The following is a 27,767-nucleotide window of genomic DNA, read 5'->3' as shown; positions in this document are numbered from 1 at the left end:
AGATAGCTTCGCGACATCACTGCGAAAACACGTATCGGCGCTGTTTTGGACGACACGACGCGTAGATGACCCTATTCACTTCATATACTTCAATTTCAGGATTCACACGCGGTCAGCTAAGACCCAAGATCGACCGTGGTTCTGGGGCGCAAGGCTGGGTTGATTCAGGAGGCACGAAAACGCCTCGGGTCATCGTCCTCCCCATGAAGGCTATAGAGAAAGCAGAAGCTAGGATGGGTAATCCCTGAGGGCTTGGAGTGGCTCGGAGAAACGTACCTAAGTATGGCACGATCCTGGATTCAAGAATGCCTGCGATGATCATGTCGACGAGGGGAGATTGTAGAACTTGGAGATTGAACCGAGATCACGATTGGTTTTGCATATCTACTCACGCACTCACTTCCAGCTAGTCCTCAAGCGCAGCCCCTCGTCCATTTGCTTCATACAACTACATAACCCTGGTTGGTGTTCAGGCTGGCCCTGACGGAAAACAAAGCTCTTTGGTGAGGACACCCTCAAACGACATGTTGTATTTCACTACTCGGCACATAGTTGTTCCTTGCGAACGTTCCTATGAAGCTATCAAGGTCCTACACCTTCGTGCGAAGCGGCATTCGGGTTGGCTCATATTGGGTATGCTCGGTAGCGATGCCTAGTCACGGCTTTCTTGGTCGAGTCAACCATCATGCGTACGTAGATCCGAGGATATGGCCTTCCCCGACAACAGCGCGGGTATATCGTCCCAGGCGCAGCTCGACAGAATCTTGCCAAAGGGATACCCTCGACGATCCAGCTCCTCCAGAACCTCCCGGCACCGATCGAGCTCGTCGGGTTCTCCGGCGGTCGTGAACACGTGCATGGTCAGACGCAGGGCGAAAAACACCGTCTGCGGGCCGAGGACGCGCATGTCGTCGGAGATCAGATACTCCATCGACTGGACGATCATCCGCGCCAGGTCCAGCACCTGTCTTTGTCGCCGGGCGAACTCGTCCGTCGCCGCGGGGATGCCGTTGTACAGCAGGAGGAGAACGGCCCAGTAGTTGACCATGATCCGTGCGATTCCGAAGTTCTGAAAGTGCAGGGCGGTGGGGAAGACGGAAGCAAATCGCGAGAGAAACGGTGCCGACGAAGGCCGCTCGTAGTACAGTGGTCCAGGGTGCTTTCGTGTGAGGTCCCCGTGCCAGGTGTCGAGCTGGGATTGCAGTTCCTGGCCCCGGCCGATGATTCCCGCTCTCTTCTCGTCGGCCGTGGCGTCGAGTCGTTCATTCTCTGCAATCAGGTTCGCAAGTTGGGCCATCATGTCGCGCAGCCGGTCGAGGTCGGACTTTGGGTGTACCTTCCAGGGGACGGTCAGCCAGTCCGGTTGCGCGAGGAATGTCGACCTGCGAGTGGCCAACGAGTAGGTGAGCTGCGAGAGGTGAGCTGCGCGGCGACAAACACGGTTTGGAGAATCTGCACGTACACAACTGGATCTGAAGTCCAGAAACAGGCGATGGCTCAGCCCGGAAACGTGCAACTCTGGCCCTCGAAGCTGTATCAGCCTGGCGATACCCTCGATGTGGCTGGCCCATCCGCCGGTGTTGTGTCCTGAGACTTCCAGTAGCTGTCGCTCTCGTTTGGTCAATTGACGGTTTTTACGGAGCATTCGGCGTGGTCCGAGACCGGGGGCCTACCTCAAACGTGGACAGTGCCATGCAGCTGGCGAGGGTCTGTTCCTCGAACAACAAATTGCCGCGGGAGAGAATGTCTTGTAGTCGGTGCAAAGCTCTGCCGTAGTTTGCCGTCCCTTCACGTCGCAACCTCTCGTCGCCGTGTTTGCGGCCCAGACAGACCAGACTCAATGCCAATATCGCGGAATCCAGAGAGGCGTCGTTTGCGCGTGGTGGAGTGATGGCCTGTAGCCAGGAAAGTTGAGGTCGGTGGCCAGTCGGGACCAGGGGCTGGTCTCTGGGAATGTAGTTGTCCAGAAATCTGACAAACACGTCCGAGAGGTCGAGTGAGAGAGAGAGGCTCAGCTTCTGGATTTCGAGAGACGCGGATTGAATCTCCTGACTCGCGAGAGATTCGAAATGAACCTTCTCACTCTCGAGGGATTTGGACTGAACCCTTCGACCCTCGAGAGATGCCGTGTCGTCCGTGTCAGGGGTGCCACGGGGAGTCTCACTCTCGATCGTGCGGAGGTCTGTGAGCGAGGTCAAAGGTTGAGACCGGGTCAACAAGGTATCGCGATCCAAGGCGCTCAGGTTCTTGAAATGTCGTTCTCGTTGATATCCTCCACATTCCAGATTACTCTTTCTGCATCGGGCGCAGCATGGCCTGGATCCATCGCACTACCACCGGGTTAAGTTTCGCCATTCACGGACGACGAAAAGGGTCAAAGTCGGCGTCGATACGTACGTGGATCTTTCGTTTCCTGCAGGTATTGCAGCCTTTGGATTTTCCCGCGACGCCCACCATCACCGTCGCATCTGAAAAGACCAGTACGGTGATTGTGTGACCAATGGCCAGTTTTTTTCGACAAGACTTGTACCGGAGGAGTCGGTGATGCACTAACTTAATGCTGACAGATCCGACGGTCGATGCACGGGGATTTTAGGCGTCTCGTCGCAAATCAGGCCAAGCAAGCTAGTCGTGTTCGGGTGTCGTCGTCGTGGCTGACGAGGTGGAAGGAGGTGGATCCTGCACGGTAAATGGTCTGGAACAGAGCGATCTCGCTTTGGCCCTTTCGGAACGAGGCGAATCATTCATATTTTAATTCTTGCTGCCTGTGTGACTTGACGTGTTTCGTCGCATTGCCAAGTAGAGAACGAGTACAAGTGCGCGTATTTTATTTGTGAGCAGGAGGGTTTTGCTCGACGGTGTTCCTACATTTCGAATCCGGCTCTACAAGTACACACGAGGGTGTTGGGAACTAGCATCGTATTCTGCGATGTCAGTGAATCTGCTGTTGGATCACTCCATATCTCTAGGATCTGGAAATTTGACGACTGCAATGATCTACGCGCTCGGGACACAAAAGTACAGGTACATACACACTTCACAACTTCTCAGGTCATATAATTACGATTACTCTACCACTCAGCCAGATCCTCGTCGTGGTCTCACTCGTCCACTCCTGACTCTCTCACTTTCTCTTCCTTGTGCCCACTCTCTGATAGAAACCAAAATAAAACACCACGCCATCAAAACTGCAGAGATGCCCATGATGACAGTGGCCACCACCATTGCAGGTACATGGTTTTCAATGATCGCGTCGACCGTGTCTCTGTTCTGTATTCCTCGTCAGTGTGAACCGCCCGTTTAGGTCGAGGGGGTGCCTTACACTGGCCATGAGCGTCAGACCTCCAGACATCAAACAAAATGATGTGACAAGCTCAGACGGTGGCCGAGATGGTGAAGTGGACTTTGCCGGGGTGATGTACAGCAACAGGTACGTGATGGCCCTCATGATCGATGCGCCTGTGAGGAAATTACCAAACTGCGAAGCGTCAGTCACCGTGGCGGCCGCCGGAAGCGCGAAGAGCATTACCCATTTGTGCATCATTGTAGATTCCATCGTGTCTTGATGGTGGCCGCCCAGAATTACACCCAGGAGAAATATGATCATGGTAGGTACGGGGTTCGTCGAGTAGCCCGGGATCGTATTCTGCTTTTCCTCCAGGGCGAGAGAGTCTTCCACCGATTCTCGAGAAGCTCGTGATTCAGCCATCAAGCCGCACTGTGCCGTGGTTAGTATCTTTGCCAGGCGATGGAAACCGGGGAGAAAGGTCAAACGCACCGCTCCACCGCCGATGAACAACAGCGATATGGCGACATGTTCGAGATCCTGTGCCGTCCACGCCCCTCCCCAGCCGGAGAGATGTTCCAGGAAGACGTTGGTGATTCCGTAGATGAAAATGAGCAAACACTCGAGCCCCTCCATGGTGAAGGGGCGACTCGGTTTCCTGGACGGAGGTTTTGTCGTGACCTTGAGATTCCACGCCCAGCCGAGTTCAGAAAAGCAACCGATGCAGCGGAGCACGGTCACGATACCGAAGAAGAAGAAGACGCCGCCTTTGATGAAATGCGCCAATCCGTTGAAGAGGTTGATTCCTTTCTAGAATTTTGTCAACGAGGACTCAGAGAGAATCAAACTTTGATTCTCACAAATATTCCAGCCATGGTGACTGTCCCGGTGCAAAATGAAACAAACGCCAATATGATCATCGTGATGAGGAGATTTGTAGATGCGGACGCGCCGATTCGGACGAGGCGACTCGACAGTGTCGTTCTGGACCAGCCGGTTCTCCACGAGAAGGTTCGTCTCTGCCGTCGGGAGGGTAAGAAAGTCAAGTTACGTCGAGGAGAGGACTCGCCCGGGTCTCTTGTTGAGCGCCGGTCATGGTCGAGGGACTCGTCGGAATCTTGGAAAAGTCTAGAGGACGACATGAGGGGGTGCCGATCGTGACTCGCATGAAATGTTGATTTCGGAGAAGGGGATCTCGAGACGCTCTTCACGACACTGACCACCGCCTCAAAGATGGCAATTGCCCACAACGTCCACGCGAGAGACGGGTGTGACGTGTTGGGATACAAGTCGGGCGTGTTGGAATTGTATGCCAGACCAAAGACGGTTCCAAGCCCGTGTAGGCAGAAAAGTAGGATTCGAGCTGGATACGCAATATTCGATCTGGCGACCTGTAAAGATACCACTGGATACATCAGTTTTCGGCCATGGCTGAGGGAGCTTGAGTCACTTGCGGATAGGCAGAGTTACTACCCAAGCCAGAATCATAAACCCAACGTGGGCATATAGGATGCCTGAGGAGGTAGGTTCTCTGAAATAATTTTCTGCAGGCGAAGAAGTGGATATAGATACATTGCCGTCGTCGACGCGGGCTTCAAGATGTAGTGCCATGGCAGTGACGGTGAGTCGAGTGCACGACGGAGGAAATGGAAGAGTTCCTCCTTACGTTGAAAACCAGGAAGTGAGGATGTCTTGTCGGTGCAAGGAAAGGTCTGGCAACATGTTTCTATATATTCCGCGGTGGTCCGAGTTGCCACAGACATACATGAGCAATAAATCAGCAATAAAAAATGGCTTCAAAGCCTTTGCCAGATCGCACTTTGTAACCCTAGAAGGATACCAAGTATGAGGCTCTCTGGGACGATGGATACTCGATGACGGGGCGTGTCGAGGCTGAAGCGTCCTTGGCACAAGGCTGTCATCGAACTAGGCCGAGAAGGGCAGCAAGTTGCGATATTGTCGGCGTAGAACTCATTGATAGGCAGATCAATATATCCACAACCAGACCGTTCCCTCATATCCGTGCAATTCGATCATGTCACCAGCTACGGCCAGTGTCTTGGGAGCGGCTCGGACCAAAATATGGTACGAGGCGTATAGAGCAAGGATAGGTAGAGTAATCCTTCTCGCTCAGGCCACCGAATTCACAGAGGCCGAGGTTGGAGACTGACAATTTGACCAGACAACAACGTGCACGATGCTCGAGAAGACGCATAGACCAAGCTTGATGGTAGACCAACACCGAACGAGAAAGGAGCGGTGGGAGAGAAGACTCGACGTGGATCATCACTCGGAGAGTGTGGTGGTTGATACTTTGCCTGGGGGTGAGATTCTGCAACAAAGCGACACCTCGAGTCGTTGAGAAGGAGGCCATGAGGAGGTATAACGTCTCTTCGACAGCGCCGTATAACGTCTCTTCGTCCGCGCCATCCTCAGTGTGGTCCTCTCCATTCTGCTCGTGGTAGATATCACTTTTGAGAAGGTGGTGTCTATGATCGAAACGGTGCAGCGAGCCCCTCCAGATGTCAATTCTCGCTCTTCATTCATGCAGATCGATAGACTTTGCCAGGCGGAGGTCTGACCGTTGTACACAAAGCGAGGGAGCATTTTCGATAGACAAAAGGTAGGTCAAACCATTTATCACCAGACAGAACATGACGGCGCCACGATCTCCTCTGGTCGCTGTTAAGGCCAGCTCTCATTTGTTTTTCCTCACGGTAGTCAAATTGTTCCCACCTCTTCTGATTGTGCCTCGCTTTCGCTTCGAAGGACGTCCGAGGGATCTATGGGAGTGACTAGCCTGCCGGAATGCAGTCATAAGTTCTGGCTGCCGATACAAGCCAGTCTCTAGGTTCTGTCTGTTGTTCTCACCTTCGGGCTGCAAATTAGCTTCTCGGCGCGGAGTATCTTACTCTCAATCGGGTCTGCATCGCCAGAACTTGTCGGTCTGCAGGCGCTGGCTTTTGTGAACACGTACTCACTTTGCGACAGGAGAGATCGCGGTCCGTTGTGAGCGGATGGACTACCTCACAGCCATTGACCATAGCCAGGTAGACAGACAAACAATTCCAACCTCATTGTGTCCTAGATCTGTAGACGGGTACAGCAACCGCAAAACTTGACGGTGGTAAGATGGTTCGATCAGACTCTTGATCCTGGACTGCGAATTATCGTGGCCGGCGCCGAGCAATGGCCTCGACATGGGCGGGGTGGGGCCCTAATTTCTGGAGAGCCGCGTTGGGAATACCCACCTGGAGGGGCTGAGGAACCCAAAAGGCAGCCCAACCAACCCCAGGGCGAGTGACCGGCTCCCCAAAGCGAAAATCAGGACAGAACCTACGGCATCATACCTATGGACGGATCCAGTGCATTGTCCCAGGCACGCCAATCAAAATTCATTTGTGAGAGCATACCCGGTGACAAGTTCGACTGGTCTGCTTCGACGTGAAACAGGTCTCGAGGACTTTCTTCTGGCGCCACCGGCGAAAGTTCACGGCTCGAGTGTTGTTGTGAACTCGGCGCGGCCGACGTGTCTTGCACGATCTGATCGCCACAGATACAGGAGTTTGAGGAGATCGTCGGGGATGGGTGCAGGACATGGTGGTCTGCTCCAATTTGTGCCAGAGCCTTCCGTCGTGCTCTGAGTAGCATTGTCCAAGCGTCCTTTCCAGCCGGCGAGAGTTGGCGCTGGGGAGGCTCCTCTCGGCTGACAATACCCTCGTCCACTCGGTAGAGTTCGAAAACGGCATCGATCAACCCCCGAGATAGTGGCGCGTGGTCGCTGTGAGGGTGCTGTAGAAGATCGGCCAGGAGCGTGGCCACTGCTTGGAGAGGCTGATAGGTCCCTGGGTACATCCAATGGTATGGTTCCGATGACGGATCGTTGCAGACTCGAATGAAGAGCTGGATGAATGCTTGGGCATGTTTGATGGCACTGTATTTCACGTAGCTGTCAGCCGTCGACGCTCCATCTCGAGCGAGAGTTCTTACTTCATTCGAATCACGTCGTGCACGGACATGGCCTGGTCGCGAAAAAGGGGACGGTAGAGCACGCAGTAGGCTTTGTGCACCATCAGATGCAATAGGAAGACCGCCCAAGCCGAGAAATCGACCACTTCTTTATCGTCGGCGTCTAGTCGAAGACTCCACGCCCGGTCGAACGGTCGTCCCTTGAGATTCTGCCCTTCCGCGACGCGGGTCGGCCTCGAAGAAGCAGGAGTCGACCTCAAAAGTGTCTCGACGGTTGACTTGACGCTGTTTGCAACATCCTTGAGCTGCTTGGCGACCTCGTTGACCTGGTCGAGCGATTGAAAGTGATCCTCGAAATGATACTTCAGCACTTCTCGGATCTCCTTGGTGACTTTGTAGCGTTGCAGGGCCACCACGTAGCGTACATCAACTGCAAAGCGTGGTCAGAAGAACACGCCAAAAGAACAAAATTGGAAACGGCCACGTACCCTCGGTGTTGACGTTTGAACCCCCTTCAACGCAGTCATGTGGGGAGATTTCGTCCGTGTTTGCCATTTTCTTGTCGATGAAAAGAGGTGAGAGACCCGAAGAGGCCGACGACATGACGTCGAGATGTAAAATGTACCACCAAACACGTCGCCTGGTCTCCATCTCGGCACGCGTGAAGCCTACGTCGGAGAACTGTCGATGGAGACCCATGCCCAGGGCCAGTCGGAAGGAAGTGGCGATGAAATCGGGCACATCCGAGAACTCTTCTTCTCTCACAAACTGGCTCTGGGCGAAAAGGTACGCGGCCAGGGAGTAAATGCTGGGACGTCGAGGGAATCCGGTCAGACTTGCGGACACCATGGCGGCAAAGTACATTTCCCCCGTGTCCGGAACATTTGAGTCGCCCAGCAGTAATTTCACCCGTGATTTGGATGCCGACGAGAGTGCCGAAAACAAAATAGATGTCAACAGACACAGAAAGCCTGGCTTCTTGAGCAACAAGAGGCTGGGCTCACTGTTGTGCATGTTTCCTGTCCTGGTGCCCTCCCAGAATTCGCCAAAGTCCTCTCCGAAACTTCGAAGGTGTAATAGAGGCATCAGGGGAAACACCGTGGAAAAGAAAAGCCTGCAGAGTTTTTCGCAAACCTCCCTTGTCGGCAAGAGTGCCATGACACACGAGACGTTGTAGTTTCTCCCGCAGAATTTACACTTGTTGGAGGAGGCCCCGGTCCACAGCGTCGAGGATCGAGGTGGTCGAAATTTCGCTCCAGCCCACCCTGAATGATCCTCGGATGCCGGGGGCCAACGTACAAAATTGCTTGATTCGTCTGGGACGTCATCATTGTCGTCCATCTCGTTACTGTCCTTGAGTTGAGCCGTCAGTCGACGGTACTAGGCAAAATTGGCGGGAAGCGTACCTTTGGCATGAGTGGATTTGCCCAGTACGTCGCTGGTGTGTAGACTGAGCGCCCACCGGCAAAGGCCGTCAATCGACCTTTCTCGCTGCTGTTCTGACGCGTGGTAGGCCTTTCAAGCGCTGAGTTCGAGTTAGCATGTCGGAGATTGATCGATTGCACGAGAACCTACAGACTCGCTGCGACCGTGCTTGAGATTCATTCTCTCGGGGCAGAGCTGCGGATGAGAGAGACGCAGACTGGATTACGACACCAGATTGATTCTCTGGCAACTCTAGAGTTGCGCTGGTGTCGTAGGTGCAAGTCAGACGGCTGCTGTTACACCTCATGCAGACTGGATGTGTCTGTCGGTTTGTCAGCGTCGAAAATTCTCCTCGGGTGCTCAGTCAATAATCCCACCCTATCACACCTTACTCTTCGTTGTCTGCATGTCAGACACGAAGTTACTGGGCGTTGTCGCTTCATCGTGTCCGAGAATTCCGGTGAACGTTCTCAGGTCAGGACCACGCTGCATCATCCGAGTCCAAGCAGGCAAGATGTTGGTCGTTCTGTTGATTCACGCCCGGTCGTCTCTGCAATCCGCCAAACGAGTGAATCGATGGTAAAGACAAGACAGCAGAAGAGATAAATTGATTGTCAATGCAAAGTGGGGACGCCTACCATCGGGGTAAGGCTAGCTTGCACGTGATATCCACCGGTCCATATTCTGTGGCCTATGTTTGTGCCTCTTAAATGTTCAGAGGTCGTTCTCTACTTTGATGATGGCAGGTCGAAGGAGGACCGATCTCGCATGCTGCTCTCCTGGTGTGTGGAGCGAGTTTCTACTCCCGAAAACCTTGGGCAGCTGGACCAATCTACAGGGCCACGACAGCCCAACACAAAGCTAGTAGGGATGCCTGTGCATGTGAGAGAATGTGGATCGTTGGCGCAGGGTTGCCACACCGAAACCAAGCGGCTCTAGCATCAATGAGTGATCGGCTGGGTAAATAGAGTTTACTTTGCTAGGTATTGGTATTCTCCTCGTGCAACTACTTGGTTTACTCATTGACCGCTGCTGGACAGAAAACGTGTTGTCTTGCCTCACGTTTGAATCCAAGATCGCTCTATATGCCCTTGCCATGAAACAGAAAAGTGACTGAACGAAACGACACACTCGGTGTTTGAGGTATCCCCAAGAACGGCACGACAGGATGATCCGTCTGTGGGCTAGAACACACCGACAGAGAATGCCTGTCTTCCGACATGGAAGGTCAACTTTTGTTCTTCGACAGCTGGCGAAGAGTTCTACAACCACAAAATCACAAGCCTCGTCATCCGACGTGACAGAGCAGGCTTCAAAGGTGCGCCTTCGAAAAGATACGTCGCTCAACGACGTCAAGCCATTCTCCGAATTCCTCACGGATTCATACTCTCGTCGGCACAACTATCTCAGAATATCAATCACGGAGAGATGCAATCTGCGATGTCTTTACTGCATGCCCGAGGAAGGAGTTCAACTTTCTCCTCCCTCCCACAATCTGACAAGCACAGAGATCACGTATCTGTCCAGGTTATTTGTCGAGCAGGGTGTCACCAAGATTCGGCTCACGGGAGGTGAACCCACGGTCAGAAAAGACATTGTCGAGCTCGTCCAGAGCATTGGTGACCTAAGATCCATCGGGCTGAAAGAGATATGCATCACTACGAATGGGATTTCTTTGGCCCGAAAGCTGGACTCTCTGGTCGCAGCCGGACTCTCCAATATAAATCTGAGCCTCGACACTCTGGATCCGTATCAATACACCCTGATGACCAGACGGAATGGGTTTGACGCCGTCATGAAGTCCATCAGCAAGATCCTTGAGCTCAAAAGACGAGGAACGTCAATCAAGTTCAAGATCAACTGTGTGGTTATGAAAGGGCTGAACGATGGCGAGGTCGTCGCGTTTTCTGAACTTGGCCGAAACGAAGACGTCGAGGTTCGATTCATTGAGTACATGCCCTTTGACGGCAACCGATGGTCCAAGGGTAAGATGATTACGTATCGAGAGACCCTCGACCTCATCAGACAAAAATATCCAGACGTTCACAGAATCCGAGATCAACCCAACGACACTAGCAAGACCTACAAGATCCCTGGCTTTGTTGGGAGGATTGGCTTCGTCACTAGCATGACGGAGAATTTCTGCTCAACTTGCAATCGACTACGAATCACCAGCGACGGAAACCTCAAGGTGTGCCTGTTTGGGAAGGATGAGGTATCGTTGAGGGACATCTTGAGGGGTTACAACAATGGTCAACCTCTCGGCCAGGAATCAGAACCCCTGGAGTCGTGGAGTTCCACCGTGCAGGATGCATTGTCGCTCTCCGACGACAATCCGAGAAAACAGCTCCTGCATGTCATTGGCATGGCGGTCAAGCGGAAAGCCCAAAAGCATGCTGACCTCGGTGACCTCGAGAAGATGCAAAATAGACCGATGATCCTAATTGGAGGATAGCAGCAGGTGAGTTTTCTGCAGCTTCAGCTAGTCATAATGAAAGTGGGAAGGTTGCCTTTGGCGACTGCTTGCGATTCGAGTTCGGTGTCGGTTTTTTACTCCCGACTCAGAACAATCGCGGATGAGCCGTTATGATCGTCTCGCGCGAAACTTCGCACGAGGGGTGGGTCAAGTTTGTAAGCTGAAGTGTAGTAAGCAAAGAAAAATGGGGTACTACAGATCCGGCCGACGTGCCTGGATCCCGCAGATCAGTCGAGTTACCTTTCCGCTAGGGAGCCTCGGAAAGCCATGGCCGATATAACCCCTGTGTCGTTCGTACCACCTACAGCGACGAGTTACCGTCAATTGATAGCCAAAGCGTCCTGATCGAAGCGAAAGCTCCAGCTAGGTTAATCATATTTCCAATTCAGGTGCGTAAATACTGTCACGACAACCTTTCGCAAGAGGCCGCCGGTCTGGTAATCTTACAGATACACACATGCAGTTTGCGGTCACCGACTAGTGCAACGAGCGGGCAGTCAGCTCGTGGCCTATGGTTGTGGCAGGGATGGCACGGTATGACCACTTCCTCTCGCTCTGGTCATGTCCCATCCCTAGGCTGTACCTCGACACCCCCTCACTTTCTCTCACGCTTCAGGCTTTCCAAAGCTTCCCTCTGCGACGCCATTCGTCGTAGGATGCTGCAGTCTCTTCTTGTTAACCAACCGAAACCCCCCAACTACCATAACCAGAAGCTCGGCGCCGAGGATGACTCCAAGAGTGACCATTGCGCCAATCACACCGCACACTGCCTTTGAGATGCCGTTGCCATTGCCGTTGTCATTGCGGGTTGATTCTCCACTGGATGTAGAGTCGTCGCCATCGGCGTCCAAGGCAGCGGCGGAACAAACCCCAGTGCTGTTTCCGCAAGCTTGACACCATGCCGCCTGTCCAGAGATGGCAAATTTGTTCATGCCATCGACAAACTCATTCCAAGGGAGAGGGGATCTGTTGCTCCCGAACAGAGGATATTCCACTGGCTCCGAAGTGTTCGACGTGGTGCCGTTGTGAAACCAAAACCGCACAGATATATCTTCAACCGACGGCCAGCTGCTTGAAGTGACGGTGGCATTTGTGACGAGCTCCCAGGTCAAACTGCTGGCATAATCGGGAACACCAAAGAAATCTGGGTTGACGGAGGTCAAATTGCTGAGGCCGAAGAATGAGAGCATACCAGCATAAGCTCCAAACTGTATGTTGACTTTGGTTTTTCCATGTCCCGCGATTGTCGAATTCAACGCAGAGACCACTTCGGCCGCCAGGATGGAACCAGTCACTGCCCGAATGGGCTCGGATGCGTTGTAAGCCAACCCGAATTCGTGCTGATCAGCGAGGGTCTTGAGCTGAAAGAAGTCGGCGTCGTCTGGCAGTGGTACAGAAGCATTGTGGATAGATGCGACATTCAGAAGATCCCAGACCACGTAGGCGTTCTTGAAGCTGGTCTGCTCCTCGGTGAATGTCCTCGCAACGTCAGGGTATATCTTCTGATACAGTGACTGAGTTCGATTGAAAGTTTCGAGAAATTCGGCCGAGGTGAAATAGTTGTTGGAGCTGATCATGGCGTTGGCACAGTTCGTACTTCCTTGCAACCAAGCAGAGTCTTCACTGTTGGATCCAGTTTGGACGGATTGAAGAGGGATCAGCTGGTAGCCATTGAGTGGTGATTGGACACGGGTTCCATTTCGGAGGACATTTGACCCGAGTTCTTCGCCCACGGGAGGATACAGACCTTGGAGGAAACCTAGCGCTGAATTCTGGAGAACCGTGTCTGATGGAGCAGAAGCCATGATCTGTGACTGTTTGACCAGGTCGCTGTTAACACCAAAGATTCGTCTGTCTGCACCGGTGGCCACGTAGCGATTGCGGAAGTATGTGCCCGACGTGAAAATCTCCTGGTACCCGAGATCGGTCAGGTTCGCTGGAGGAGTTGACTTGGCCGTGCGATCCCCATGGCGAGAGAAGATGTACACTCCTAGAACGGTCTCCTGGGAAGTGGCCAGCTGTGCCAGTGCTAGAGAGGTCAACAAATGTAAGAAGTACATGATTTACGGTGATGAAGTCGAGTCGGGCGAGACAGGAACCAGGAACCAGAGGTACAGTGTGCTGTGGAGCGCACGGAAGTTCAAGAGGAGACGAGGAGACCTCTACAATTGTGTCCTATATATCTTTGTCGAAACGCCAAGTATGGTCGTGGTTCAGAGAGACAATCTTCTTCTCGAGGTACTCGCTGGCTGTGACCCGCTGGTATCCTGCAGCCACAGTCGAGGCCTCTGACACTGCGTAACCACCTGTGAGTAATGACCAAAGTCTCTCATCCTTTTGTGGAATCAGCGTAGATCCCATCCTGGCCGTAATATCAATATCAATAGTACACATGTATATGCTTTGGCAGAACGTGCGTGGCTCCATCCCCGGACCAATGCAAGCCCTGGTGCTGGCCCGTCTGTGCTTGATGTATGTATGGCTTCGTATTCATGTGGTACCACCACCTAGTGCCTTCGCAACCGCTGAGCTAAGAATGCATTGCATTGTTAGCTCTGGTTTCAGCTGACATTGTGTCGACTCAGAGTTTCCGCACCGGCCACCATGAATGCTATCAGGGTTCGAGCTTGCGCGACCTCGCACGAGAGTTGACGTCGCACTTGGACTGATCCTCCCACCGTCGAGCCGTATATCCTCTCACCTGTCACTGTCTTTCCCTCTGGAGAACTTCATTGTACACCATACAAACCTCTCTCTCAACATGGCTCCGGCTCATCCCAAGAGCACCTTCATCCGTCCTCTTCCTGGAGAGGCTCTGCCAATCCACAATCGTCCCGACGAATGGAAAATTGAGCAGGGCCTCTCCGGGGGCAAATTGCCCATCTTAGATCAATCAGGCCCTGAGACTCGTATTATCCCACCTCAAAAATGGCCTGACATTATCAAAGACGAGGAAGCTATCAAAGCCGTGGGCGATCCCAATAAGCTATTCACGCGTGAACTCGAAGGATGGAAAGGGTGAGTCCACAATGACTACATTGTCACAGCTTCCACCGGTTGACTTCCCTTCACCTAGATACGTGGAATGGGAAGAGTTCCCGGAGAAGAAAGAAAAGGCTCGCAGGATTCTTGCTGCACAGAACTTTCCTCCAAACCCTGAATTCCAGATGGGACCAATACCGGATTCCAATCCGGTCCTTCCAGGCACCCACTGGAAAATGTGGCATCACGCCGTCGGTGGTGAGCTCATGGACGTACCGGAGGACTCATGGGCGACGGTTCTTCGTGAGAAGCACCCGGAAATGCTTCACCTCCTTCAATTTCCCTACAATGGAGAACCTCCAAAAAGACTAGTTACCGACAAGGCCGTGACTCCCAACTCTCTTCACTTCGTCAGAAACCATGGAGGCATTCCCCTGATCGACAAAGACAAGTTCTTCTTCACCTTGGACGGTCTCGTGGCCAATCCAAGATCGTTCACTCTCGACGACATCATGGACGAGTCCAAGTTCCCGAGAATCAAGAAATTGGTCACCATGCAATGTTCAGGCACTCGTCGCATCGAACAGATTTCTCTCTATGCCGGGCAAGGTGACGAAGTCCCCCAGGCTCCGTGGGCCGAAGGGGCTATCGGGACGGCCGAATATGTCGGCATCAGCCTCAAGAAGGTGATCAAGGCTTGCGGGGGACTCCTTGAAGGTGCCAAGCACATCGAGTTCTATGGCGCCGAGACCTACTTCAAGGACAATGATGTGATGAATTACGTGGTCAGCGTCCCCTGGTCCAAGGTCAAAGCAAACGAGGTCCTTCTTTGCTGGGAGATGAACGGCGAGCCACTTCCTGCGATCCACGGCTTTCCTCTGAGAGTCATGGTCCTCGGATACATTGGAGCCCGAAGTGTCAAGTGGTTGTATCGCATCAAAGCCATCGAAAATCCTTCTTTGGCTCCGGTACAAAGCAAGGAGTACCTGTACTTCAACCAACAGGTCGGCAAGTACAACCAAAAGCCGACTGATGGCATTCAAATTCAAGAGATGCCGGTCAGTTCGGCCATCATGTCTCCATGGACAAAGCAAGTGGTCATCCACAACGGCAAGATTCACTGCAAGGGTTGGGCATATTCCGGAGGAGGTCGTTGGCCGGAACGTATCGAGCTATCAGCCGATGGAGGCTTCAGCTGGTATGCTGTACCGAATACAAACCTGTCTGAAAAGCACAAATGGACGTGGCGAACTTGGCAATTCGATCTACCTTGCGACGTGGAGGGATGGGTGGAAATAGTCTGCCGATGCTGGGACAACTCCCTCAACACCCAACCTCTGACCGTCCGGGCCGCTTGGAACTGGGGTCTTCACGTCACCAGCTCGGCTCATCGTATCAGCGTCTACAGCGTCAACAAGAGCCACGCTCGGACCAGAGAGAAGTTGCAGCAGTTTGTCGACATGAACTCTCCCATTGCCCCGTTGACGTGGCCGGAGGAATTTCCAACCCAGAGCTGGGAAGAGTACAAGCAGTTCTGGAAGGAGAACGACCCGAGAGATGTGGATGATTGAGCTTACAGTGGTGGGATTCACGCCCATAGCTTCACCCTGGTTTGCAGAGCACCGTGATAATCAATTTGCTTCTATGAATTACTGTACGGCGATTTTGATTACCCGCGCGTGATGATTTGTCGCACGCCAGCCCCTCCTAATGCCACCCCGGTGTTAAGATCAGCCTGTACGAAGTTTGGAGCGAGACGGGTTTTACTCCACACTCTAGTGTTTTACGAAGAGTCCAGGATGTATTTTGAAGCACGAGCTTCCGCCATGCCGCGACCAACGGCAGCTTCTACAAAAACTACTCTATTCGCGACGTGGCTGACAGGATACGAGGGTTTGACTCAGTACCGGAGTGCTCAAAACTATGTCTAAGCATGCAGCTTGCAGGACGAACCTTGCCTTGCGGATCTGCCCTTGATTGAGGTTGACAACTCGGGACCATACTCGTACGGGCAGCCGCATTGCTGCATGCACGCCGTCTAAGCTAGCCTCGCGTGAGAGGTCGTACGATGGCTCGCACGAGGCCTCTTCAGGGATCTCGTCGTGCGCCATCACGAAACTCGCCAAAGAGCAATACCGTGCGATTGGTCTGAGTTCTGGACGGCCCGATTGCACCACGCTAAGTACAAGTACACTGGGTGATTGTTGAGCCAATGTGTACTCGTGCGATGGTAATACATTTCACATTGCCAAATGAACTGTAGTGTGGTCAGTTCCAGCTACTCGTCCTCATGCTCGCGGACGTCATATGCCAGCATGTGTCGGGAGGCATTCTCTTCTCGACTGGGCTCTCAGTCCCGTATAGATATAGCTTCCACTTCCAAATCTAGAGCCATTTGGCCATCCAGCCACAGGTAACGACAATGGCTTCCTCACAGCCCTACTACACTCTCGCAGAAGGTGTCCCTCTGCCGCGTAACGGCACTGTTCAACAGTTGTCGACAGGGTCAGGGGGTGGCCATGTCCTCCTCACCAGCACACAACTCATCGAGAACTTGGCTCATTTCTCTCGAGAACGAATCCCGGAACGTACAGTCCACGCAAAGGCTTCGGCTGCCCGAGGCTATTACGAGGTAACGGATGATGTCTCAGACATAACTGACGCCGATTTCCTCACCGGGATCGGCAAGAAGTGTGAGGTCTTGATGAGAATCTCCACGGTCGGTCCTGAGCGTGGGTCTGCGGACACCGTTCGAGACTTCCGTGGGTTTGCCGTCAAGTTCAAAACCAACGAGGGCAACCAGGACTTTGTGTTTAACAACCAGGTAAGGGGCCACACTTGGTCGGATAGAGAGGATCATGTGCTAAAGACTTCAAGCCCGTGTTCTTCATCCGCGACCCTGTCAAATTTCCCTCGGTGAATCGAAGCCACAAGAGGCACCCAACTACGAATGCGTCAAACGCCGATATGTTTTGGGACTTTCATGTCAACAACCAGGAGAGTATCCATGCCCTGATGTTCTTATTTGGCGATAGAGGACTCCCGTCATCCGTGCGTCATGTCAACGGCTACAGCGGCAACACCTACATGTTCACAAAAGACGACGGTGCCTCATACGTGTATGTACGGGTTACATTGAAGACCAATCAAGGAATCCACTACTACACCAACGCCGAGGGGGCCAAAATAGCCGGTACAGAACCAGACAAGCATATCCTAGACCTCCAGGATGCCATCAAAGCCGGAGACTTTCCGTCCTGGGACGTGTACGTCCAAGTGATCCGCCCCGAAGATGTCGAGAAGGCTCCTGTCAACATCTTCGACATGACCAAGGTGTGGCCCAAGAAGCTCTACCCGTTGCGAAAGATGGGTCGCGTCACTCTTGACACCAATCCCAAGAATTGGTTCGCCGAAGTCGAACAGGCTGCCTTCTCTCCAAGCAACATGGTTCCAGGGATTGGCCCTAGCCCTGACCCGATGCTGCAGGCCAGAATGTTTGCCTATCCAGATGCAGCACGGTATCGACTAGGTGTCAACTATCAGTTTCTCCCGACCAACGCCGCAATCAGCAAAGTCTACTGCCCGATTGAGCGCGATGGCTTGATGAATTTCACCCTGAACTACGGCGGAGATCCAAACTATATCGGCACACAGCTCAAGCCCAACAGGTTTACTGTACGAACCAGCTCGCAACCCAAGAGCGAAGTCGAGGCGTTATCAACACGGCCCAAGACGAAGACAGCGGACCAAGTTCAAGTCGCGTTGCCTGTTTCGGCATTCACGGAAGTCACAGAGAAAGATTTCGAACAGCCAATTGCCCTGTGGAAGATCATGGGCACACAAGACGGCGCTCAAGATCGCTTCATCAACAACTTGGCGGGACATGTGAGTGGCGTTGAGGCCAAGTGGATCAGGCAGGCGGTCTACGGTAAGAATGTTCCCTCAGTTTCTCGTACCACACACGAGGAAGCATACATGTGCTAATGCTGTGAATTTCTAGAGATGTTCTCGAAGGTCGATAAGGAGCTGGGCAAGAAGGTTGAAGAAGTGACAGAAGCGAAAATTGCCGGGGATCATGCGCATATCCATAAGACTGCATGGCACTAGAGGGGAATCTAGGATTGCAATAATAGCCTTGCCGCACAGATGGATCCTGTAGTTGTAGTTTGTATCTGTTCAGCTGTATACATGAAGAATCCTAGTCATGACCTGTACAATAAATACATCTCATGGACACCACCGCATGAGGAATACCACCTAACAAGCTCCGCACAACATACTTATCGTTCGCTACAGGCGCAGCAGTAAGGCCCCTGCGAAGGCTGAGCTTTTTTGGGGGGCAGTGTAGCCATGGTCCTCCATCCTGGTTGTTCAAATTGGTTGAGCTCAGTCACCGACGCCAGATGTCAGTTCCCCTGGAGGGATCACCTTTCTGCTGTTTTGAGATCACCCTCTGTCCCTCTGTCTACATAGAAATCCTTTCGAGGGATGTGTTCCACGTTCATCAAAGGTTTCCAAAATTGAACTAACATTCCGAACGCTTCTTCCGGTCATGTAGCATCGAACCTGTGCGGGCTATGGTCTCCCAAGTTCACTGGGCTAACCACCCTGGAGGACCTCGAAGCCTGCCGTTTCAGTTGTCAATGTGGATCGGAACACATCTGACGGTGAAAGGTTTGGTGTAGGGGGTGGTGAGCCACTATAAATGCCTGGATCATCCAGGGATGTATGAAATCTAAGCACTCGTACCGCGTATGATCGACACACATGATACTTCGAGTCTTGGACTGGCACTGAAGCCATATTGGATGTGGACTTCAACCCATATGCTGGAAGTCCAGGTGTCAAGGCATCAGATTGAGGTGATTCTGATCTTATCCTGGGATCGCATGCAGAGTCGCGTTGCATTAGCAGCATCATGATGATCCTGTAGAGCACCTCAATTTTATTATCAGTCTCTTGGCAAGTGGATTTCTGCAAGAAGACGAGAGCCCACCTACCAAGTACTATCACTGTAGAAACAGATCAAGGTATGTGGTACCATCCTTGCCCCATACGAGATGAAATCTGACCTACTCTCTCAGCCAATGACGCGGCAGTGCAAGAAGCCTGGACTTGAAGAAAGATACTTTTGTTATTGATTCAGTCGACAGTGGTCAGGCTGGAAATGAATTCACGCAAATCAATCGGCAGCTCAACTAACTAACCACCCCTGTCGGATCCCCGTGGCAGCCCATTCGACCCAACAAAACACAATGGACAACGTCCTTGGGGATCCAGCTCATGGCTCATTGACCACCTTGCGATGCGAAATCATGATCAAAGACACGGAGGGTAACAGGAAAGTATCAGGGAGACCATGTATCAATCTGGTTGTACTCTTCGAGTAGCACATTCACAGAGAAGGACCATCGAACTTGGTGTATCCCACACCATTGACAAAGGTCTGCAGCCACGGACCCTGCGACTTGTCCTCCGCAAGTTCCCAGTAATGTTTTGCGTGTGCCTCTCCGCTCACTTTGTAGATTGGTGACCCGTCCGCCTTCCTTTCGTCGCCATAGTAGAACCTAAGATGCGTTAGTTCGATCAAGAGGAATTTCGAGTAGGTTAGAGTCAGATATTGCTCACTTGTATCCGCGGTCTTTGTACGCAGCTGAAGCAGCCCAGATCATATGTGCCCCAGCTGATTTCCCCATACCTTGGTCGATGAATGCTGGGAGAATATTGACATTGAGGATGTTTCCAGTGTAGATGAATGTCTTTGAAGCAGAAGCAGGAAGTTGAGCAAACCCGGAGACAGCCTGTTGCGCGGCCACAAAGGCACTCACGACATTGATGTGGAGGTCTCGATCGAGGTCGGCCAGCTGGAGGGCAAACGGTTCTTTGGCAGGGGTGAAGGTTGAAGCGCTGACTGTCACATATCAGAAGGAATCAGGGGAGTGTTCAGTATTCAGACTCTACCATTGTAAACGACCACACTTGGAATCCCAAAAGTCGAAGTGACCTTTTTGAATGCCTTCACAACGTCGTCCGGCCTGGAGAAGTCGCTTGTGATGTTGAGTTGACGGTCCGTGCTCTCTGCCTCATTCGTAGACCGAGCGGCGAGGGCGACCTTGTAGCCTTTCAAGGCGAAGGTCCTAGCGACTGCCTGGCCGATGTTGGGTCCTGCTCCGAGGATCAGGATGACTGGAGATACGGCGGCCATTGCGTTGTCTATAGGACGAGACCAGTAAGTGTGAGTGTGTGTCAATGATGGATGCTTTTGCTGCTGATATTGATTTAGATATATGGAGGGTGGATTGTCTGATTCCCTGGTGCAAAGACAGATTCTTATATCCAGTGTACAAACACCCTTGTCAGTAGCATTTTTAATTCGACTTCATGGTACGCAGTCGGTTAGCGCCAGCCCGTACCAATCGAGACCAGCCATGAGACTGGAATACCTGAGCCTGGGTTCATTCGTATCCGCTAAAGGCCTCAATCCATCGCAAAGTGAGCCTCAACCGCACCACCACGGACCAAAAGGACGTCCCCACAAAGAGAGATCAACCTAGTCAGGGCGTCCAATATCCAAGCAGGATCATCTGCTTACAAAGTAGGTTTCATCCTGGTGTAATGCTCTCGTCGTGGCTCCGGAGAAAGCTGCCTCGCTTTACATAATTCTGCAGGATGCTGGAAGCCTGAATTACTAAGGCTACGCTATGTCGCAAATACTTTCCATTGATTATGCGGAGGTCTGTCCAGCCAGCTATGTATATCAGGGCCAGGACAGCATTGGATTCTGTTGATGTATAAACTACTACAAGCACACAACCAAAGGAGAACAAGCGAAGTCCCTTCTTCAAGATTCCCTCCACTTCAGTCATCGCAGCATCATACATAGCACCGCACAGTGAAAATGGTGTCCTGGGCAATCACGGGCGCCACACGCGGTATAGGCGTAAGCTCCAATCTTCACCATGAGCACCACAACCACTACAGTTTCAAATGCTAACCATGACACCCTTTGCAGTTCGGCTTCGTCAGTCACCTTGTGAGTCTACAGGTGTCATCAAGCTTAGACTCAAACACGATACTGACTCAGCCGCCACTAGTCTGCGAATTCGAACGACAAAGTGTTTGCTCTCATTCGAAGTCGAGCGACTGCTGGTCCGCTTGAGGAGCTTGCAGCAAAGCGCAAGAACATTCATGTTATAGTGACCGATATTGCCGACCCGAAGAAATTGGCTCAGGCCGCCGCAGAAATCACCCAGGTCACGGCTGGGTCACTCGATGTGCTGATCCTGAACGCAAGTTCCGCTGGGCCAGAGACAAGCGCTCTGTCGCCTACTGCCTTGTAAGTGGGCGACCTCGGGCGACTAGCTTATGCGTTCAAGGGCTGACGTTGTTGACACGGTGCAGTATTGGCAAGGAGGAAGCGCTGGAGAACGAGATCAATGAAAACGTATGACCCCTCCAGCTACCTCTCGGGCCGTCATACATGGCTGACCGTGACCGCACACAGATCAAGACAAACGTGATCAGCAACATCTACGTCGTCAACGCCTTCCTCGATCTCATTCGTAACGGCAAAGAGAAGAAGATCGCATTCATCACCAGTCCAAGTGGGGATGTCGAGTTCACCCGCATCACCGGCCTTCCTACCTTGCTCGGTTACTCTGTCAGCAAGGCTGGCGTCAACATGGTCGCCACCAAGTACGCCGTGGAGTTAGCCCCTGAAGGAATCAAGACGGTGTCTCTCAGCCCAGGGTGGGTAGACACGGATTCCGGTGAGCGTCATTGTTGTCCCAGTGTGTCGGATCCGTTGACTAAATCAAAATAGCTCGTGCGGTCACCGGCGACACCGAGGTTCGCAAATTCATCCTGACTGCGTTTCACAAGATCGACGAGAGTGTCGAGGCGCCGATTTCGGTCGAGGAATCAGTCAGACTTCAGCTGCAGGTGATCGAGAGCTTGACGGAAGCGGACAGCGGGAAATCCCTGACGCATCGCGGAAATAGTGATGGCTGGTTCTAGGATTTCGGGGTCCACCGAGGGAGACTGTGGGGGAGAAGTGACGCAGGTTGAGTTCAGGCAAACGGGGGTATAAACGGAAGTCCACCAACGACGGCGTTGAAAATCGTCAGGTAGTCGACGTGGTTCTCGGTGTTCAGATCATGCTGGTTCCACACAGCCTCGACCGTATGTTGAATGAAATGGACGTGGCTTGATCTTCGTCTTCGATCTTGTCGGCTGCGTTCAAAAACGTCCATGATGGCAAGGCGCTGATCATCGCCTACAGCTTCGCACGCGACGATGAACAATGGCCAGGCATTCTGGCATGTCTGCATCTTTGTCAGCAGCAAAATTCCCTCTCTTACAAGCCGCCTGTGGCGAAACTCTGTTCCTGAAACACAGTGGACCACCCTGTTGACATATATCAAACAGGCGATTCGATGAAGATCGGAAATCATAGAGTTCCGGTCTGGTGATGACGCGGACTCTACGTGGACAGGGCCGTAGTCTCCCACGATCATGGAGATGTTGTGCTCCAGTACATTGGTATCCTCAATTTCACCGTTTACATCTTCGATCTCCGAGGTCTTCGTCACTATAGCTTGCCTACACGTATGTACAAGCAGCTGGAGCACGTCGATGGGACAGCCGATGTTGTCCTCTGCCTACCTGAGAGTCAGTCGAGTGCAAAAGGGTCCAAATTCTCCTCATCTACCTTGGAGCTGCTCTTCTCAACGATGCTGAGCGATCTCGCCATGGGTGCCCAGCCGCAGCCTTCGTAAGGTACCTTCCAATGTCTGACGGTGAACTCTGCGAGGACCTCGTGGTAATAGATCCAGTCCAGAAAGACCGAATACTCATGACGGAGCAGCTTGTGAATGGCCGGAGACGTGTTGATGATCTTTTTCACGGTACACAGATAATTCACCCAACGCCCCTTGGAGTTGGACTCTAGTGAGAGCTGGGATCGTTAGATGGCTCTGGCCCACCCGAGAGAAAGGGCCACCCTACCTCGTAGTGATACAAGAGCATCGTTGCCATTAGGTTTCGAAGCAGGGTCTTTTCGTCGAACCAGTTCGATGACCCTTTGACTGATGATATGACTAGGTGTTTGTAACGAAAGCTTTGCAGGCTACCGTGCATCTGTAACGACGCTAGAGCAAGCACGCCTTGCAGGACTGGATTGGTCGCATCGGATGCATCCGAGAAGGCAACTCTCAGGATAAACTGGGCCAGAGCCTCCTCGTCAGTTGGTCCCAATATCAACGACCTTGATTCATTGACTGGGATGTCGTGGTCAGTGAAACAACTAGGCCAAAGAGGCACCGTGCGTACAAAACCCAAGGAGATAAGACTCTTTTTGACCCAAACCTATAGGCGAGAGATATGTCGGGCAAGGCACCCTCATCGTACGAAGGTAACGAGCTACAGATACCAATCGTCAGCGTCAGCACGTGTGATTCTCTCTGGGTGGTGAGTTGCACCTGGAAGCCTTCCGTTGTCTAGCTCTCCCGATAGCGCAATGTCCCAAGGAGATGTGTTTAAGAACCTCTTGATACACGGCTGATTGATGGTCACTACACGATGTGTGTCCGACGAGAGTATCGCTCTCTTCCTGTCGCCATCTCGAGGCCAGGACAGCTGGATACCATAGCCTTTACAAATGCGCCGTGCCTTTGTGCAATTGCCACATGTCGGCCAACGCGAGTCGCATCGAACTTTGCGCTCTGAGCAGAATTAGCTCGGGGATGTCTGTACGGCAGCACTTTCACTGCTGGTGTCTCTCACCTCTGCAAGTCCAACACCCTTTTATCCCCATGGTGGCTACTTGGCCAGGAGTATCTCAGCCCAAGTTCATGACACGCTGTGTTTCTTCTCTGGTACAACACATGAATGCAAGCAGGTGGTGAGATTCTCGAAGTTGCCACACATCCTCAGTGCGCAATGACCGCTTGTCGTGGTTCACAGGGGCCAGAAATTGGTCAGCAACCCCAAACCGAGGCAACTCTACAACTCGGAGAAAGTTGCATATGATGATTAAGCGGGCAAGATGAACGTGGTGTAGCACGGACAGTTGAATATCGAACCCTGGAGCGGGATGTTCCCAAATCTGCCAATCTCGGGACTGAAAATCTTTCACGTGTCTCTCTGTTCAATGAGTTCAAGCGAGCAAAGGGTCCTAGCAGGTGTTGCGACCAGGTGTAAATATTTGGCCGACGTACTCCGTACTACAGATTCCTTAGGAGAACAGGAGTTGACCCAGCATACCGCTACGGCGCGGCTTAGAGCCCTAAGAGACCACTACGGGGGATCAGTTGCCTCATTCCCTCTCGCCTAGAGAGCACGTGAATAACTGCACCTCAAGCGCCTGTACTCCCCCAAAGCGTTTGTTGTCACCAGAGCCCCGGCGCAGAAAACGAAGTGCTTCTGAAGACGCCCCATCACCATTGCCATGAGCGTGGTGATTCGAACTCGAGATGCTGATGAAGCGTTTCTAGGCTGTTGAAGAGCGTGTCATGGACTGCACGTATCCGTCCTTCTCTCCGTTGTGCCTGGATACCACAGCAGTGGAATCGCGCTGCCATCGACGATAGACGAATCCTATCAAGCACTCATACCCACCGTCCTACCGCACACCAGTCTGTGATCACGGCAAGTTCTCGTGCAGTCGGTTCCCGTAAAATTCTCTGGAAGAGGATGATCGAAGGTGCAGAAGTTCAAAAGACGGCGAGCCAGACCTCTGATCAAGGGGACAGCAGCGGACGTTTGAAGTGAAGACTAAGCATCGGTTGGGGACGGTTCTACAACAAGTACAAAACCATTGATGAAGACCTGCTCCCATAAGCTGCTTGAAAGTCAATATGCTTCAGCTCACAGGATGTACATGAATGTGTGCGGATGTGTTGAAGGCTTCGTTCAGCGTATTCTTGCAAGAGATGAACCATGGTCAGGGAGAAGGGCGCAAACAACGGCTGTATGCGTTATCATCTACTCCATAATTATGTTCACGTATTCAGGTCGCAATCCTGCTGCATTACGTGCAATCCCGTGTACTGCTGCATACTCACTGTGTGGATTCGTTTCCCTCTCGTCGTCGCACTATGCCGCTCGACTTGGATCGCTGCTATCTGTGGCTCCTGATCCGAGCCACGTTCTCCTCGCCAGCAAGACCAACCTCGGGTATGTAACTCATATCTCGAAACTGTCCCATCACCGGAACTCGGCACAGCTTTTCAATTGCCGGAATGACCATTGACCCGATGTGTTGTCTAGCGAGCCTCTGCCTATGGATTAACCGCTCTGGTGAGCACGACTTCAGAATCCTCAATGGCGTGAGATGCTCTTATCTGCTGATATGTTGGTCTCTTATGCTAGAGTTATGAACCCCTCGCATCGAAACAATCGATGTCGATGAATAAGCAGGACAGAAGCAAAGGGATTGCGCCATCTTGGCTGGGATGAGACCATTGTACATACGCGGGGATATACTCTTATATTTGAAGACGGGGCGTGGGGATCACTGTCCCAGGTGCGATTTGCTCTGTGCAGGGAAGCTTCAATTGATCAAGCCTTCTGCGACGAGCTACTCACGATGTCTGTCACCACCGTCGACCAGCACTCGACCCAGCCTTCCGCGAATGGCGACCAGGGGTTTCTGCGCCTCAAGCCATACGTACATCCTCCTGACACCAAGGCTGAACTGGCATGGGCTGAACTGGTGACACTCGACCTGGAAGAATTCGATAAACCAGGGGGCAAGGAGCGATTGGCCAAGCAACTCGAACACGCCGTCCACCATGTCGGCTTCTTCTATGTCAAGAACTTCGGCCTCAGTCAGGAGAAAATCGATCAGCAGTTTACACTTGCAAAAAACTTCTTCGAACTTCCGGTCGAGGAGAAGGAAAAGTATGAAGCCAACTACGCCGAGGGTGAGAACAACGGCTGGCGGAGGTCGCGCCCTGACAACCACCGACCTCGATCGATTGACAACGTCGAGATCTTCAACTTTCCTAAATTCACCAAGGATTTCGAAGGCAAGTATGCCTATCCGGACCTCCTGAAGCCTTACCTTCCGGAGGTCGAGGTCTTCGCACGTGCTCTACATGGCAACGTGGTGCTCCCTCTTCTCCGCTTGTTTGCCATCATCCTCCAGCTGCCGGACGAAGACTATCTGGTCAAGCAGCATACCTACGAAAAGAAGAGCGAAGATCATTTCCGGTACATGATATATCACCCGAGGACCGTTGAGCAGTGGGCCGCCGTTGATAACGGCCAAGGCGGTGGACATACTGATCTTGGTACTGTCACCCTCCTATTCCGACAACCCGTTGCTGGCCTGCAGATCTTGGGAGATGACGGCAACTGGACTTGGGTCTCGGCCCAGCCAGGAACCATCACCGTGAATATCGCCGACACGCTGTCGCACCTCAGTGGAGGATGGCTCAAGAGTTCCGTTCATCGGGTTGTCGCGCCACCAGAAGACCAGCTCACGTTCAACCGTACCGGATTACTGTATTTTGCTCGTCCACACAACGATACGATCCTAGAGCCCATTCCGGACTCGCCAGTTCTGCAGGCTGCTGGAGTCAAATCCAGGTTCAACAGAAAGGTCACCATGGAAGAGTGGGTCAAGGCAAAGTCCTTGGTGCAGCTCAATCCGAAGGACGCAGAGAAACGGTACACCGAGAACGGGAAGATAGAAGTCCTGGCGGGATTCCAAGACCAGAAATATAAGAAATAGTTACGTAGTGTGGCTAGAAAAGTCTCTGCAACAACCGGTGTCAACAACCATCTGGGTCCAACAGGGTTGTGCGTAGCTATACGTCTCCCTTTCTATTTGGCCTGTGACAAGTCGCTCCGGGATACTCTCCACACGGAGGGCTTTGCTTACTCGTACTCGTACTCGATAGATAACATCAGCAAAAGCGAAGAGTGAGTAAAGTGCGGATAAATATAGTGCGCCTATAACAGTACGCGCTAGCACCAGAAAGCCTCCAGCTATCTCCGCCATGATTGGGGTGAATACGCTGATTCCGATGCTCTCGCGGTTATTACTCCAGGGAGTCATAGAGACCTCCATATGACTCGTGAGGGATATTATCACTAAATTTTGTCAAGAACTGTGTGGTGCGAGAAACCAATGGGAGCCACCAGGGTAGTCCCAGTCGTTCATGAACGTTGTTTCGGTCAGGAGATTGTTCCAGCCTCGTAAGCCTCACTAGCCTGGACGATTGACAAGCTCATCAAGCACAGAGACATGCCAATCGATACCTACGACTGTCGAAACGTGGGGTCGGCACCTACTGTACGTACAGAAGAATTGTGGAGCAGGTACTTGGACGCGTCACTCCCGTCACTTAGATTTATAAATAATTTTCACGCAAAGTGCCATCCAATGTACAAGACCAAGCGAGATGGTTAGGCTGAAACCCAACGTAGAACTACGCCACGGTGAGTCATTCGAAAATGCTCAGAAACCTTCTTCATTTGTGGTTCCAGGGGCATCGTCCGTCTGAATGTGTGGCGCATTGATGCCAGTTGGCGAACCTGGCTTTTGCTTTGCTTCACACAGCCCCAAACATAACCCCAAGGATAACATGTCTCTGGCAAAGGCCATGATACTGTGATCTGTTT

General features: G+C 52.4%; 9 protein-coding genes across 9 annotated transcripts; 5 read left to right on the top strand and 4 right to left on the bottom strand.

Moving 5' to 3' along the window:
• Positions 1-676: 676 nt before the first annotated feature.
• Positions 677-9,172, bottom strand: PV08_11725 (uncharacterized protein; the record flags this gene model as incomplete). Its single annotated transcript, XM_016386033.1, has 14 exons — positions 677-1,408; positions 1,463-1,603; positions 1,674-2,182; positions 3,129-3,270; positions 3,323-3,478; positions 3,530-3,718; positions 3,779-4,096; positions 4,147-4,691; positions 6,637-7,220; positions 7,277-7,685; positions 7,744-8,608; positions 8,662-8,780; positions 8,831-9,002; positions 9,068-9,172. The coding sequence occupies 14 exons, from the start codon at positions 9,170-9,172 to the stop codon at positions 677-679; spliced, it is 4,986 nt and encodes a 1,661-aa protein (XP_016230165.1).
• Positions 9,173-9,848: 676 nt separating this feature from the next.
• PV08_11724 (molybdenum cofactor biosynthesis protein A) lies at positions 9,849-11,135 on the top strand (the record flags this gene model as incomplete). Its single annotated transcript, XM_016386032.1, has 1 exon — positions 9,849-11,135. The coding sequence occupies one exon, from the start codon at positions 9,849-9,851 to the stop codon at positions 11,133-11,135; it is 1,287 nt and encodes a 428-aa protein (XP_016230164.1).
• Positions 11,136-11,761: 626 nt separating this feature from the next.
• On the bottom strand, positions 11,762-13,216 carry PV08_11723 (uncharacterized protein; the record flags this gene model as incomplete). Its single annotated transcript, XM_016386031.1, has 1 exon — positions 11,762-13,216. One exon carries the CDS (start codon positions 13,214-13,216, stop codon positions 11,762-11,764), a length of 1,455 nt encoding a protein of 484 aa, XP_016230163.1.
• Positions 13,217-13,917: 701 nt separating this feature from the next.
• Positions 13,918-15,709, top strand: PV08_11722 (uncharacterized protein; the record flags this gene model as incomplete). Its single annotated transcript, XM_016386030.1, has 2 exons — positions 13,918-14,174; positions 14,233-15,709. 2 exons carry the CDS (start codon positions 13,918-13,920, stop codon positions 15,707-15,709), a joined length of 1,734 nt encoding a protein of 577 aa, XP_016230162.1.
• An 851-nt stretch (positions 15,710-16,560) lies between these two features.
• Positions 16,561-18,245, top strand: PV08_11721 (uncharacterized protein; the record flags this gene model as incomplete). Its single annotated transcript, XM_016386029.1, has 3 exons — positions 16,561-16,962; positions 17,016-18,066; positions 18,139-18,245. The coding sequence occupies 3 exons, from the start codon at positions 16,561-16,563 to the stop codon at positions 18,243-18,245; spliced, it is 1,560 nt and encodes a 519-aa protein (XP_016230161.1).
• Positions 18,246-19,533: 1,288 nt separating this feature from the next.
• PV08_11720 (uncharacterized protein) lies at positions 19,534-20,343 on the bottom strand (the record flags this gene model as incomplete). Its single annotated transcript, XM_016386028.1, has 3 exons — positions 19,534-19,705; positions 19,788-20,049; positions 20,100-20,343. The coding sequence occupies 3 exons, from the start codon at positions 20,341-20,343 to the stop codon at positions 19,534-19,536; spliced, it is 678 nt and encodes a 225-aa protein (XP_016230160.1).
• Positions 20,344-21,036: 693 nt separating this feature from the next.
• On the top strand, positions 21,037-22,154 carry PV08_11719 (uncharacterized protein; the record flags this gene model as incomplete). The annotated part of the gene is made up of 6 exons (XM_016386027.1): positions 21,037-21,078; positions 21,151-21,171; positions 21,233-21,474; positions 21,540-21,582; positions 21,643-21,913; positions 21,961-22,154. 6 exons carry the CDS (start codon positions 21,037-21,039, stop codon positions 22,152-22,154), a joined length of 813 nt encoding a protein of 270 aa, XP_016230159.1.
• Positions 22,155-22,207: 53 nt separating this feature from the next.
• On the bottom strand, positions 22,208-23,541 carry PV08_11718 (uncharacterized protein; the record flags this gene model as incomplete). The annotated part of the gene is made up of 4 exons (XM_016386026.1): positions 22,208-22,798; positions 22,849-23,094; positions 23,145-23,416; positions 23,469-23,541. 4 exons carry the CDS (start codon positions 23,539-23,541, stop codon positions 22,208-22,210), a joined length of 1,182 nt encoding a protein of 393 aa, XP_016230158.1.
• Positions 23,542-25,725: 2,184 nt separating this feature from the next.
• Positions 25,726-26,874, top strand: PV08_11717 (uncharacterized protein; the record flags this gene model as incomplete). The annotated part of the gene is made up of 1 exon (XM_016386025.1): positions 25,726-26,874. The coding sequence occupies one exon, from the start codon at positions 25,726-25,728 to the stop codon at positions 26,872-26,874; it is 1,149 nt and encodes a 382-aa protein (XP_016230157.1).
• Positions 26,875-27,767: the final 893 nt, after the last annotated feature.

This window comes from Exophiala spinifera, assembly GCF_000836115.1.
Source record: "Exophiala spinifera strain CBS 89968 unplaced genomic scaffold supercont1.10, whole genome shotgun sequence".
Lineage (NCBI taxonomy): Eukaryota > Fungi > Ascomycota > Eurotiomycetes > Chaetothyriales > Herpotrichiellaceae > Exophiala > Exophiala spinifera.
Note: the sequence above shows the minus strand (reverse complement) of the source record. Positions and strands in the feature narration are given on the sequence as shown.